The sequence below is a fragment of the Chrysochloris asiatica genome, unplaced genomic scaffold, assembly GCF_000296735.1.
Source record: "Chrysochloris asiatica unplaced genomic scaffold, ChrAsi1.0 scaffold00387, whole genome shotgun sequence".
NCBI lineage: Eukaryota > Metazoa > Chordata > Mammalia > Afrosoricida > Chrysochloridae > Chrysochloris > Chrysochloris asiatica.
The window spans coordinates 1,812,166-1,828,128 of NW_006408905.1; the positions used below are offsets into that span (position 1 = coordinate 1,812,166).

General features: G+C 35.9%; 1 protein-coding gene across 1 annotated transcript in view; it reads left to right on the forward strand.

Moving 5' to 3' along the window:
• The window catches only part of LOC102829695 (neuron navigator 3-like), a 301,006-nt gene that overhangs the window by 101,147 nt on the left and 183,896 nt on the right, over positions 1-15,963 (forward strand). The window contains exons 2-3 of the mRNA XM_006876518.1: positions 11,210-11,327; positions 11,932-11,984. Coding sequence (XP_006876580.1) covers positions 11,210-11,327; positions 11,932-11,984 — 171 coding nt within the window. The remainder of the gene's footprint in view (positions 1-11,209; positions 11,328-11,931; positions 11,985-15,963) is intronic.

A 15,963-nucleotide genomic window follows, 5' to 3' on the forward strand; every position in this document is an offset into this window, starting at 1 on the left:
CTATGAGTCGGAACCGACTCCATGGCAAATAACAAAAACAACAAATTGTTATCTATCACAGTAGATACTCTATGACATTTATAAATAAGCGAACTATAGCATATAGTCTGAAAATATATATATAGTTGCTGCACATGATCTCTTTCATGTGTTAAAGAGCAAAGATATTGCATTAAGAATTTAGGTGCGCTTAACCCAAGCCATGATATTTTCTTTTGTGTCATGTGGATATGAAAACTGGTCAATGAATGAGGAAGACTAGAGAAGAATTAGAGCATTTGCTTGATCATGTTGGTCAAAAATACAGAAATTGCTATGAACTATCAGAACAGTCTGGCTTAGAAGAAGTATATCCAGAATGTTCCTTAAAACTGAGGATCACAAGATTTTGTCTCTTGTTTTGTGCTTTGAACTGTAAGATCAGCAGTTAATACCCACCAGTTGTTTTTTGGATATCCTACACAGGGTTGCTATGAGTCAGAACCGACTGGACAGCATATAACAACATCAGGAAAAGGTAGAGTACAGTATCTGGAACAAGACATCATGCTTGGTAAAGTAGGCAGTGAGCAAAAAATAGGAAGATCCTCAAAAGGATGAAATGACATAGTGGCTGCAACGATGGGTTCAATTAAAATGACCATTGTGAGGATGATGTCAGACCAGGCAGGGTTTCCTTTTGTTATACATAGGTTCACTCTGATGCAGAACCAAATCTATGGTACCTAGCAACCACAACAGTGTAGATAATATTGTCATAAGACATTGCTAAACTGGCGCGAATTGGTTTCTTCTGTTGGAGAAGAGAAGAGATTCAGAGGACTGCTTTTGTTTCTTTAGTTTTAAGACTTTGGCATTGTTTTACATCTATTTGTGTTGGTGTGGCACTACAGGATAAGCACTGGTCAGCTTAAACCACAGGGTCGGCAGTTCAAACTCACCAACAGGTCCTCAGAAAGCCATATACCGGCTCGATATGAGCCAGTAGTGACTAAAGAGTACTTAAAACTTGTTTGGAAAAAAAAAAAAAAAAAAGAATCATTCTGATTAAAATAAGCAAGCTGAAAAGTCTTAATGAAAGACAATGGAGCCTTCAGCCAAAGCTGTCGGTATATAGAAGAGGTGTACTTAGGAAGTAGAATCATTAGAACTCTAAATTTATTCTGACATCTTTTTATAAGTCTATTTTGTTACCTGTGTTTTGTTTTAGAAGTTTTCATCTACCAAAGTTAGTGACTTCCTATTCTGTATATATCAAGTGTAGGCACTAAAAGCTACTTGGATGCTCCTTATATTTATGTATGTGTTTATGTGCACATACATGTAAATATGCAGTGTAGTTTTCCTTAATGTCCTATATTCATTATAGATCAATCCATCACAACTGATTGAGTGACTGGGTTCCCTAAAGGTCAGTATTATGGGTCTTAGGGATCATTACTGTTGTCAGAGAAGGATCATCTAATGTTCTCAATGGAGTGAGGACAGAGGACAGAGGTCCTACATGGCTGAGATTGAAGTCCTTCTGTGGCACTGTAGCATAAGCACTGGACCACAAGGATGGTTTGAACCATAGGCTGGCAGTTCAAACTCACCAGCTGCTCCTCAGAAACCAACTCTAAAGCACTTAACAACAACAATGCCTAGAAAGGGTAGTGTTCTGGAAGTGTCTCAACATCCTATGCAGAATTTTACTTAACCTCTCTTTTATTCTCATGCTTCCAACCCCTAAATTTAGATTTAATCCATTATTGTTGGTGATATGGAATCAACAACAGAATGAAACAGTCCTGGATCATCTTCACAAAGGTTATTACATTTGAGTCCATTGTTGAAGCCACTATTTCAATTTATTTTGTTGAATTCATCTTCTTTTCCACTAACTAATTCTTAAGGAAGATTCCACCCCACCCCCAGGGACTGATCTCCTTGATAACATGTCCAAAATATGTGAGATGAAATATAACCATGTTTACTTCTAAGGAACATCCTGGTTGTACTTCTTCAAAGAAAGATTTGTTTGTTCTTTTAGAAGCACGTGATATTTTCAATATTCATATATTTCATGGGTCTTGATGTCTTGGAGAGAGGGGTTAATCATAGAACTTTTGACTCTGGTTCATCCCCCATTCCAACACCTGAGCTGTTTTGGGTTCTGTGGGAAAATAGGCTTACCTCGCTTTGATACCCTCCTTGGCAGGACCCTGTGGGTTTGAGATTCCTTTGCTTCTCTTTGTTAAATAATTTGCCATTCTTCCATATTCTCTTTATATTTATAAATTATGATCTTAGAAAACAGTTTGGATTTCAGTTTCTTATTTGGGTGCAACTTTCTAGAAAATGCAGGATTGACAAATTTTTACTGCACCATCTTAAAAATGGAAACCTTATACTGGCTTCTTAAGTTTGTTATTGTTGTTAAGTGCCGTCGAGTCAGTTCTGACCCAGAGCGACTCTGTATAGTGTTTCCAAGAAGCGGCTGGTGAGCTTGAACCACCGACCTTGCAGTCCAAACACTTTTGCAGTCTGGCGCATTAAAGCACAGTGCCACACCAGGATTCCAGCTTCTTAAGTGGTGGTCGTTTGGTGGTGGTTATGTGCCGTGGAGTCACTCCTGACTCGTAGCAACCCTGTACAAGGTTTCCAAAGCTGTAAAGATGTAAATATTTACAGGAGAAGAAAGCCTCATCTTTCTCCTGCAGAACAGCTGGTAGTTTCGAACTGCTCGAACTGCTGACCTTGAGGTTCACAGCCCGATTCATAACGTCTACGCTACCAGAGCTCCTTAAGTAGTCTACCTTTATTTAGTTGTTTTATTCTCTAAATTCTCCTTCACAAATGTATCCCAGCTAGAGATTAGAAATGCTGGCAAGGCTATCATAATACCTTACATAAAAATGTTTAATAACTGAGTTTCACCTAAAAATATTGATGTAGCCCTCTTAACTTGTTATGATTCTTCATTGTTGATTGCTATCTACTTTTAAAGATTCAACCAGTAATTCAACTAAAGCAGAAATGCTCACAGGAAGCTATTGCTGCTGCTTAAAAGTTGAGGGAAACAGAAGTGCAGAGTTGCAGTCAGCTTAGCTATTAATTAAAGACATACCTGTTTGCATTTATAGTGTTTTCTAAGCAGGCTACAGATTATTATCTGTTTTCCCAATGGACTCTTCCCTTTCTTCTATATTCTGTTTGATTATTTAATTCTCATCAAAAAAATAAACTAATATATTGTATTGAAACATTTGTATACCTTAGCATAATATGTTGTTGTTAAGTACCATCAAGTCTGTCCCGATTCTTATTGGCCCTGTTTAGTGTTTCCAGGAAGCAGATGATAGGTTTGAACTGCTGACCTTGTGGTAAGTAGCCCTGTGCTTCTCCTACAGTGTCACACCAGAACTCCTTAGTATAGTATATGCAATAACAAAGATAGTCATGATCATTTTTAGGTAACTGTTAGGGTGCATGTAGTCCATTCATTAAATGCTAAAATACATAATAGTTTAGAATTTCAGGAGCATCTTTCTGTGACACAGAAGGTAAATGTGCTGCATTGTTAGTAGTAAATGCAATCATCATACAAAAAGATTGAGGCCCATGTGTACAGTCATAATAGATCTTATGATGTTGCATTATTGTGACAGCTTCACTGGACAGAAGCAATATGGTGCTGTGGACATTACTGTCTATTTGGCCCTGCTATTTTATAATGTGAAATGAGAACTACAAAAAAGATAATGTAAGAGGAAATGATTAATTACAACTTTTAGTTTTTCTTAATTAGTTAGATTAACTACAATAGGAGGATAGAACTAAGATTTATGATTCTGACAATGAGAGTCGCCCAGTAAGTTAAAAATTTCTAATTTTAAATAATGTAAGTATATTTTATAACTCCAATAATATTTGAAATTTAATAAATACTTGCTACAAAATAAACCAGGTTCTAAAACTATAAATTCACTCCCTGTACACAATAATCCCATTAACATATAGTAGTAGTATTACCAATTTTAAGATGAGGAAACTGTGGCACTGAGGAAAAAGAAATCTTCAGTTAATGTCCACATAGATATTAAGTGACCAAGCAGACATTCCAATAGTATGGAATGTTCCGCAGAGAATATCTACTACTGCAAAACAGAGTGTAAAAATCATGCTGATAGATGTAAAATATAAAATATTTCCTGCTGTTTTGAACTTTATTATTTTAGTTATTGTAGATGAATCAGTATGTATAAAACTATGATAGAATTTTACTGTAATTATTTCATAGGATGAAATTTGTGTTCTTAAGAATTGTAACTGATCAAAACTTTTAAGGAAAACTAGTTTTAGAAGTTTAGTGGTAAATTGTATTTGAAACTTTGGTCAGAAAACTGAACAGAATACTGACCCTTTTAAAAAAAGAATGAAACTTTTAAGTACGATTAATTTTATATTGTTCCCAATTATATGCATTTCTTCCTTAAGGTACTTATAATTAACAAATGCCAGAATCCTGAGGCTAAGATGTTCGATATTGTGATCATTTTTTTCTCAGTTTACATATATAAAATTCTTAAAGATAGAGATATATACATATTATTGTTTATATAAGGAACTCTGGTATTGTAGTGGTTATGAGTCAGGGTGCCAACCACAAAGGTGAGCAGTTGAAAACTACCAGCGGTTCCACGGGGAAAAAGATGAAGCGTTCTGCTCCGGTAAAGATTTACAGCCTTGGAAACCTTGTTCAGAGTCACTATGAACCGACTCAACGGTGCTTAACAACAACATTGTTCATATATAGTATCATGTACTGTGGAGCTATAGTATAAGCACTGGGCCATAAGGACAGTTTATACTATAAGGTCAACAGTTCAAAGTCATCAGCCGCTCCTTGAAAACCAACTCCACAGGACTTCATAACAACTACAACTTGTATATTGAATGCTAATATATAAATTGCCTTATTTTAATTTTCCCCATCTACAGCCTCAGAAACCCTGTACAGGGTCGCTATGGGTCGGAACCAACTCTATGGCGCATAGTAACAAACAACATCAGATTATCATATCCTTTTGGAATGTACTGACTTCTGACTCCCCCCACCCCCCTTTTTTTAATTCCTTGTATAGGGCCTCAAGTGTTTTGTTTTTGTTTTTGTTGATTTTTAATTATAGGAGATATAGAAAACGAAAGACTTATTTTTTAATGGAAATTTATTTTAAATTCCTTATATATATAGTCTATATTGATTTTACCAGTAACTGAAATTAGAGCTCTGGTCTGAGCAAAGTCTTAGATGTCAGAGATGCTGGATGAGGCTTGGGATTCCTCCGGAAAAATATCTTGGGACAACTAAAAAAAAATATTATTCGGTTAAATTGAATATTATTATTAATATTGAGTTAAATTCCCAACTAGATCTTGAAATCAACTACTTGGTTTCCATCGTCTTTTATTTATTTATTTTTTTCTCATTTAATTCTCAGGTAGGCTTTGGACATCAGCTAAGCACTGTTGACATGCATTTGGAAAATTAATGTATTTTTGTTTTCATTATTAACACATTCCATTCAGATAGTTAAATAAATGTCGCTTTCATAGTTGAATGTTTTCATTAAATAAAATCTATGTAACATGGTGGAGTCCTGGTGTGACACTGCGGGTTAATGCGCCAGACTGCAAAGCCGTTTGAACTGCAAGGTTGGCAGTTCAAGCTCACCAGCCATTCCTCAGAAACCCTATACAGGATCGCTGTATGTCGGAACTGACTCGATAGCACTTAACAACAACAACAACAATGTAGCATGGTGTTTGCTGGTGGGAGTGTCATTATACAGAGATGGCAGGCCTGGTTGAGAACATGGAAGGCCTGAACTTACTTGCAGTCTTTTGATTTGAGACAGAAGACAGACACCTGATCCACGTGAATTAGGAGGCAAGAAAAGTCATAGAGATGAGTGTCAGAAGAGTGTAGTACCATTTCTTTGGCCCTCTAGTGCAGTCTTCTCAATTTTTTTAGTCTCTCTGTAAAACTAATATCAGTAAATACTTATTGTTAAGTGTTGCCAATTAGATTCTAACCCATAGTGACCCTGTACATGATTCCCAAGGACCAGCTGTTGGTACACAGTCCAGTGCTTATCATGGTGTGGTGACACCATGAGTCATGCTAATGAAAAATAAAGCTAAATGTTAGAAGGATGAAAATACAACTTTTGCTTAAAACTAGCACTATTTTACTCCCAGCATCAAACTTATAATATTTGGAAGAATGTATTACATTTATTTTAGAGATATTGAATTGGAAGTTTAGAAGAAAAAGTAACTTGTCCAAGGTGCCACTAATATGAAGTGATATGCTGAGTCTCAAAACAAGCCCCATCTGACTCTATAACTTAATCTCTGAGTGATACTATAAAGCCAATCCAGTGGTCCTTGGATGATGGAGTCTATGGATCTGACCTGACACAAATAAAAGTGTGGCTCATCCAGAAACTTCTTTTAGATGTATAAACAATTAATGCTAACATTTGAATGATGTCTAGAAGAGGGGAAATGCCCATGTTTGGAATTCTTATACATAAATTTAAAAAGACAATTTTACACTTAGTATACCAGAATAAAACAGAAAATCTTTACCAAATAAAACAGTGTCTGTCTCGAATTTGCATATTCATTTTAAAATTCAGTAGACAGTTACATAAGTGAGTTTTGTCATATTATAGAAACTTGAATGTAGAGAATGTCATGGCAAGGAAAATAAAGATGTAACTTAATTATCACATATAATTGTCATATACAGAAGTATGCCTACAATAATTTATAACACAATTACAATTAGATTAGCAAAGACTTGAAGCACTTACTAATGAAAAACACACCAAAGAGGATAAAAAATAAAAAAAAATCCTCATTACCAGACCAATAAACAACAGCATGATAAATGCAAAAAGGATTGAAGTTTTTAAGGATTTCATTTTACTTGGATCTACAGTAAACACCCATAGAATCAGCTGTCAGGATATCAAATGATGTATTTCATTGAGCACATTTGTTACAAAAGACCTCTTAAAAGTTTGAAAAAGTAAAGAAGTCACTTCGAGTTCTAAAGTTTGCTTAAACCCAAGCTATAGTATTTTCAATCACCTTGTCTGCCTACAAAAGCTGGATAATAAATAAGGCAGAACAAAGAAGAATTGATGTATTTGGATTATGATGTTGGCAAAGAATATTAAGATTGCTGTGGACTGCCAGAAAAATGTTTAAATTTGTCTAGGAAGAAGTATTGTTAGAATGCTCCTTTGATGAAGGATAGTGGGACTTCATCTCACATACTTCGGACATGTTATCAAAAGGGACCAATCCCAGGAAAATAACATCATGTTTGATAAAGTAGAATGTCAGTGTAAAAGAGGAAGATGCTCAACTAGATGGACCAACATAGTGACTGTAACAGTGGGTTCAGTCATAGCAACAATTGTGAGGATGGTGCAGGACTGGGCAGTGTTTTGTTCTGCTGTGTATAGGTTCACTGTAAGTCAGAGCTGACTCATGGCACCTAACAACAGAAGGGCTTGCATCTTAGTTAACATTGTGATTTCTACAACAAACACTGCTTCGTTTTTCTGGGTAATAAGCTTGGAATATTTGTACCTATTATCTGTAAAAAAGAGTTAGCACTTACAGTTTTTGGTCCTATAAAGATAGTAGCGTGAATAGCCTAAGAGTATGCTAAGATATATATGTAAAGCTGTCCTTTACAGCATTAGGCATAATAGAAACATGTTTAACCAAACTAACACCTGCAATAAGTTACCACATTATGTATAATGTAATGTCAGAAATAATGAGACAAATATATATGAAGTGGCTTTTAGAAATGTCATTAAACTATTGCTGCATAAAAAATTAAAATTACAGAGTGGTATATAAATTTTAAGCTATGTGTATGTGTATATAATGTGATGTACATGGTCAAGGCATAGAAGAAAATTCAAGAACTTTTTATATCAAATTATTAAAGGTGGGTTGGGCTACACATTGAAGGGACACATTCACTTACATCTACATTTCTGATTTATTTTTATTTATTTATTTTTAAGAGCTTTTATTGTGAATTGAGTGAAAGTTTACATAGTAGAACACTAGTTTTGCACTCATTCTATTGTATTTCATTTTATTGCAATGGTTACAATCCCCTCTGTGCATCATCATTCATCAGTATTTGCTTCTATTCCTTCTTTTTTTAATGTACACAAAAAGGCTCAGGAATATGTAATCATTTAAACAACCCAAGGGCACATTCTACAAACCTGACTCCTGGCCAGCAGCACACGTCCTTTCGCTTTCCATGAGTTTAGAGACCTCAGCTGCTCTATCTCTCCATATCAGCATCTCTGCCTCCATCTCTGGTGTTGCTGCTTCTCTGGATAGGGTCCCACATTCCACTCCTGCTCTTCTCCTTTGATGGTCCTAGGGTCCTCTGTTCCTGGACTATAAGATTAAGTACTACCCTCTGTACGTTATAAAACTTCTACCTTTACAATTGTGATCTGATTTATTTTTAAAGAAAATAATGTGTATTGCTTTTGCTAAAAAATATTTTTCATAGTTTTTGCTAACCCATAGCAACCCGACCCTGCTTAGTAAGGTTTCCGAGGAGCGGCTGGTGGGTTTTAATTGCCAACGTTGTGGTTAGCAGTCCGATGCTTATCCGACAGTTGCACACCATGTCTCCATTTGTGCAGTTCTTGTTTTTAAGTGCTGTGGAGTCAGTTCTTACACATACATACCTGTGATAAAATCTAACTTATTAATTAGACATGGTAAAAATTAACAGCAATAACTAATAATAACATACAACAATTATTAAGTAAAATAAAGATAGTTTGTACATGTTGTTGTTGTTGCTGTCATTGAGTTGGTTCTAACTCATTGCAACAGTGAATAGGGTTTCTGAGGAGTGGCCTGTAATTTGAACTGCCAACCATGTGGTTCAAACTGACCTTGAAGCCGAGTGCCTTTCCTAGGCCACCACACCAACACTGCAATATTACTAGTTAATCTATTAACTGAGATAGCTACTAAGTGACTAATAAGTGGAGGGCATATGTAGCATGCATTCTTTGGACAAAAAGATGATTCACATCCCAGGCAGGACAGTTCAGGAGACCATGAAATTGTATGAATATTAACGGAGCTGCTCAGAATGGCATGCAGTTTAAAATTTATGAATTATTCTTAGAATTTTCCATTTAATACTTTCAGCTCTCTCGTTACTGAAATTATGGAAAGCAAAATCACAGATAAAGGAGAAATGCAGTGTAAGTTAACCATTCATTTCCATGCTTATTAGGTTATTGTGAATTAGAAATGACTCGACACAGTCAGTTAGTGGGTTACCATCATTTCCGAACAGCAAGGGCACTTAGCTGCAAACCTAGAGGTTAGCAGTGTAAGCCTACCTGTTACTCTGCTAGAGAAAGGTTTTGGAGTGTGCTTCTGTACAAATTGCAGCCTTGGAAACTCTATGAGGCAATTGTACTCTGTCAGGTAGGTTCACTTTGATTTGGAATCAACTCAATGGCAGTGGTGTTGACAATCACTTCCAATAGTCTATATAAACACAAAAATCTGTCTGTAATCAAACTACTGTTATATTCATATCACTGGAAAAGTTGAAAGGTTTTTAACATATTTGTTTCCTTTGCATTCATTACCCAGCTTTAGTTTTGGTGATTCCTGGTGTCTGATAACATTTGAAAAAATATGTATATTTTATGAAACCTTTGAAGAGTTTTACCTTTTCTTTATACTGTGGTCTGTTTAGTGTTAAAGAGCCATCTATTCTTGCTTAAATTGCTAGCCTTATGATATGCAATCCACTACTCAAGGTCAGTAGTTCGAAACTACCAGCTGTTCTGCCGGAGAAAGATAAGGCTTGGCTTTCTGCTTCCATAAAGATTTACAGCCTCAGAAACCCTGTACAGGGTAGCTATGAGTTGGAACCAACTCCATGGCACATAACAACAACAACAACTCACTTTTGGATTGGAATTCTGATATAACACAGTAGGATAAGTACTAGACCACAAGGTCAGTTTGAACTGCAAGGTTGGTGGTTGCAATCCACCAGTGGATATTCTGAAGCCCTATACATGGCCACAATGAGTAAGAACCAACTCAACGTCACTTAACAACAACAACAACTCAATTGTAGCTCTATAGGATAAGTACTGGACTTCATGAGTCCTGGTGTGGTGCTGTAGGATAAATGCTGGATTGCTAACCACAAAGTTGGTGGTTCAAACCCACCACTTGTTCCTTGAGAACCCTATACAGTGTCACTATGAGTGAGAATTGACTGGACAGTGTTTAAGACTGACAACAACAACTCAATTGTGTAAGGATCCCTGGTAATGTAGTGGTAGTTACAACTTGAGCTGCTAATTGCAGAATCAACAGTTCGAAACTACCATGCTGTTCATAGGAGAAAGATCTTACTTTCTTTTCCCATTTAGATGTATAGTTTCAGAAACCCTATAAGGGTCACTATGAGTAGGAACAGACTGGATAACACACAACCACAACCACTACTCAATTGTATATTGTCATTTCTATGTAATAGCTTCATTTGTTGTTTGTATTTTCTCATATGAACTAAGTTCAAAAGGCTTAGATTGAAGATGACAGCCCAAGTGAAATATCTTAGACAGGAAGACAGTTACAATTATTTCATAAATCCATGCCAAAATATTGTCACATGCAGTATCTCATATGACAAATTCAATAAAGTCTTCCCAGAGAAACAAATTTGTACTGTGAAGTTTCTATTTTAATCAGTATAGGTGGCTTCCTTTTATAAGAAATAGCAGGATTGTTTTCAAAGCAATAGAAGTAGGGGCAAGAAAGAGAGAATTCAGATGGACCGGCAACAGGAGTTTCCCAGTAGTCATCCAGGAAGGGAGTTTTTGCTTTGTCACAAGTGACTGGTCCCTTATTTGGAAAGAGAGTGAATCATCCTCCCTTGAACAAGAGATAAGTGGGAGAAGAGTTGTTTAAAATTATTTTACAACTATTTCCTTTTGAGCAGTGACTTCTTAAACTGGAATGTGATCCAGAATAGTTTCCCTTTGAATCCAACATTTGTCTTCAACATTTTTATTGTCTTTCCTTCCCTTCATCTCACTTCTTCTCTGCCTCTGCTCAACAGATTTACACTGATTGGGCTAACCACTACCTAGCAAAATCGGGCCACAAGCGACTGATCAAGGATTTGCAACAAGATATTGCAGATGGCGTACTGCTAGCAGAAATCATCCAGATCATTGGTAAGACTTTCTTTCTGAGTGAAAGCATGTATGTCCTTCCCTGTCCCTTTTAGGTGAAATGCAGTTTAATTTGAATGCATACTGACTTGGTCCATGTGTCTCTGAGATTAATGTATTCTTTCTTGATTTAACATTTGAATGTTGCCATGAAGCTGTTTGAATCAGGCAGTTTAACCATATTTTTAAATAAGTAGGACTGTATCTTTACTTACACTGAATTGTCAGAAATGAAAGCTTCATTAAACCATATGCCTCCCATGTGTGCAAGCTGGAGCAACTCAAACACTCGAGATTCCTTGAAACTTTATCCCAATGCAGCAGGGACTTTTGTAAAAGACTTCATGTCAGCAATCATTTGACACAGGCTAAAGAATTAGTAGCAACTTCCTTCTCACTTCTTCTTGTTTTTGCTTGATTTGTGGATTTGGAGTTGATGGCCACTTTTAAATGTGTCCTTTTGTACACAGCTTGGAAGACAGAGTAAATGTAGAAGTGCCATTTTATTTGGGGAATTTTTTTTTTTTTTGTCTTCTTTTTAAAAACTTGCACTTTATTGCTTAAGCATGTTCTTTTTTCCCTCTTTTCTTTTATTGTTTGGTTTTAGCAAATGAAAAAGTTGAAGATATCAATGGATGTCCTAGGAGTCAGTCTCAGATGGTAAGACTCATATTTATTCTAAATAAACAATGCTATCTTCACTTCCAAAATTTACTGTATTTGTAAATGAAATAGAAATTTTTTCCTGCATGTCTTTCTACTTGTTTCACATATTGTTTGAGAACATCTTAGCATATATATTTCTATGGGATCATTTATAATAAGGAGTAATATCATTGCAGTTCAATACATGCAACTCCTTTATAACTTATTTCCATGAGTTTTATCAGATTCCTGACTTGTTTTGTTCTAATGTTCTGAGTAATTTCATTTACATCTACTCTTTATAGTGATGAATCCCATTTTAACTTTAAGTGGAAACGTTTTGCCTGAACAACTGGTATGAAGAACAGAGATTGTCATGTGTATTTTAAAAACATATAAATAATATTTGTGTGTGTGTTCATGAAGTCTAGTGTAAACACATGATCCCTTCAGCACGTTTTTAAGTAGCTCTATAAGCATGCTGCTGGAAGTTATCTAAGACATGACTGACTGTGAGGTATAAGTGAGCTTCAGAACATCCGTGGAAAAATGGAATTATCTGTTCATTCTTTTTCTACAAAGTTTTTGAAGCCCCCTCCTGTAGTTTCTTCCAGAAAGTTGTCAATTTGAAGGTTTATCTCTGCTACCTCCTCCCCTACCCCCAGCTGTCTTTTATTACCATTAGCTAGTAAAGCTTAAAGACTTGACCATTTATAATAAAATTGTATAGTAAAAGTTTTATAATAAAACTATAGCTTGATAAAATAATGGGGTAAAAAAATCTAAAAATAAACAAAAGTTCCTACTTACTTAATTAAAGAGCTGCAACTTAATTTTATAGGACACATTAAAACTCAAATGTAAACTAAAGGTTTACATCAGAAACAGGAATGAAAGCCAAAATTTATAAGATAAGGCTTTCCTCAAGACTCTTTTAAACTTAGACTAAGTATTTTGAATGATTTTAATGACAAATCCTTGTGTGCCACTCAATGTAGGATAAGCACTGGACTGCTAGCCACAAAGTTGGCGATTCAAACCCACCAGCTCCTTCTTGGAAATCCTATACAGGGTAGCTATGAGTTGAAACTGACTGGAGGGCACTTAACAAAAAAACAACAATCAAGTCTTAATTGTCAGAAATTGAAAGTATGAAAAGCAATTATGCGCTTTTTGACCTGATGATTTACTTTGTACTTAATGTCAGAAAATTGAAATCTGAAGGAAAAGAAAATTTATTTTTAAAGAGTTATTAACCAGCACATGTTTTTTATTATCTCTTTTTTATTAAGCACTCCAAGGGTTTATTCAGATGTCATGACCTCTATATAACTGTTGTGAAAAGTTGCTATAAAGGAAAAGAGTTTCTGTAAAGTACTTCAGCTTAGAGGAATTGTCTTGATCTAGCTTAGTGGTTACGAGTCAGGCTGCCAACCTCAAGGTCAGCAGTTCAAAACTACCAGTAGTTCCACAGGAGAAAGATGAAACGTTCTGCTCCCGTAAAGATTTATAGCCTCGTAACCCTGTGTAGGATCCCTATGAGTCGGAGCCAACTCCATGGTACTTAACAACAACAACAATTACACTTTTCAAGCACAGCTCCATGGATATTAGTCATAATACATGAAATCTCTTTTACACCTTTGTGATGTAGAGAATGACATGTAACTTCTCGAAGCCTAGCTTGTTGCTGTTGTTGTTAGATCCATTGAGTCAGTTCTGATTCATAGCAACCTGTATAGGGTTTCTGAGGAGCAGTTGGTGCCAACCTTATAGTATAGTGCTTGTCCTACAATGAAACCTAATTAGGATGTGATATATGTTATATTGATGCTTATTAATGAAACTGATATACAAATGCAGAATAGTGTTGCTATAAATTTTATAAAGAACACATTCATTGATGTAGCACCTATTGAAATATTATTAGGTCTTTTATTAAAAATTCCTACAATTCCTGAAAATTATGCATTATTGTTCATGAATCCATACAGTTGGTTTTGCTTTTTATTATTTCAATCATAGGAAATGTTTGGTACTATAAAACATCTTATCTCAGAAATGGTTATCCATTCTGCTAACATTGCAATTTGATTCCTGTTACAGAGAATCTGAGAAACAGGCAAGCTTGCACATGTTGATGTTGTTTTTCTTAAGTGCCCTTGAGTCAGTCCCGACTCATAGGAACCCTGCATAGGGTTTCTGAGGAGAGGTTGGTGAGTTTGAACCACAGACCTGATGATTCAAATTGACCTTGTGGTCCAGTGCTTATCCTACAGTGCCACAGCATGAAAAAACTTAGATAGTTCAAGGTCTATACATATGAATATAAATCCCAAGTTCAAGGTTTATACATATGAATATAAATCCCTTCATTAGATGAAAATATCTGAAACATATATACCTACAGAATCTAGGAAAATGATGTTCTCATGAATACAAGACTCCATTAATTTTTTATTACTTCCTATTCTTTATTGAAGGATTTGGTAGTGTAATGGTTACGAGTCGGGCTGCTAACCTCAAGGTCAGCAGTTTGAAACTGCCAGCCATTCTGTGGGAGAAAGATAAGACCTTATGTTCCTGTAAAGATTTACAGCCTCAGAAACCCTATGCAGGGTTGCTATGAGTCGGATCCAACTCTATGGCACACCACCACCACCACCACTCATTGATTCCTGGTGCATCACAGCAGTATAATGCACTAGACCACAAGGTCAGTTTGAACCACAAGGTCAGTGGTTGAAACCCACCTGCTGCTCCCTGGAAGTCCTATACAGGTTTGCTTTAGGTTGGAACTAACTTGATAACACTTAACAACAATGACAACTCCTTACTGGAATCCTGGTGTGATGCAGTAGAATCAGCAATGGACTGCTAGCCACAAGACTGGTGGTTCAAGCCCACCAAATACTCCTTGGAAACCCTATGTAGGGTCACTTTAAGGCAGAACTCACTCGACAACATTTAATAACAAGTCTTTATTAACTTCAAAATATCATGTAGCAGATAAGATGCACAGTATGCTGATTCTTCTGCTTCTCATAAAAAATAGGCCAAATCTTGAGAAAAGCAACTGTTATGAAAAAATTATTTTTTCTAGACAAAAATGTACTTGTCAGTATCACAGTGAACTTTGAGTAAGAATGACTTGGAACCTTGTTTCTGCTAATGTGGTTGCATTTTGAATCTGAAATTGGGCACACCCTTAATATGTTGATTCAGAATTCTTCATATGAAATGCATTTAACTCTTTTGGTTGGATCCTTTTGCCTCTGTTCTTATGAACTGGCATTTGTACTATGTTATTAATCAATAAAATGTCCAGACTGAGACAAGAAAGGCGAGGTAAGAAAATTATGGTAGCATGACTAGGCTTCTGAATTTCATGTATCTATTCCAAACAGGATGTTGTTTTATTATTGCATAACAACTAAGAAGTGTTCTGTTAGAAACAGAGATGCTATCCTTGCTCTTAGAACAACTGTGACCACATCCTTCTGTGTGTCTGATCTGTTGTGGCCTTTGGTTGCTCTTTATGTTTAATAATACAAGGTAAGGTAAAACTAGGTCTGCTGTTGTTTCTACTCAAAAAATTTTGTTTATTTCAATTAAATACTTGATAACTTTATTGTTTTCAGATGCCATGAATAGACATTCTTGTGTTAATCTACAGTACCCAAAGACCTTTACCATAGAGTCAATTCAAACCCATAGTGAATATATTGGACAGAATAGAAATGCTCTGCAGATGACACGTCTTTAAAGGAGCACAGTGCCACATCTGTCTCTCATTGAGCAAATGGTGGGTTTGCACAGTCAACATTTGAGTTAGAAGCTGAGTGCTTAATACCAAACCACTTGGCTCCCTGAATTCACAGTAGATTTCTGGATTCACATAAGAGTCTGGTCATTAATATTTAACAATGGCTTCTGTTGTGGTATGTAGGATAAGCACAGGACTGCAAGGTCAGCATGAACTACAAGCTGAGTG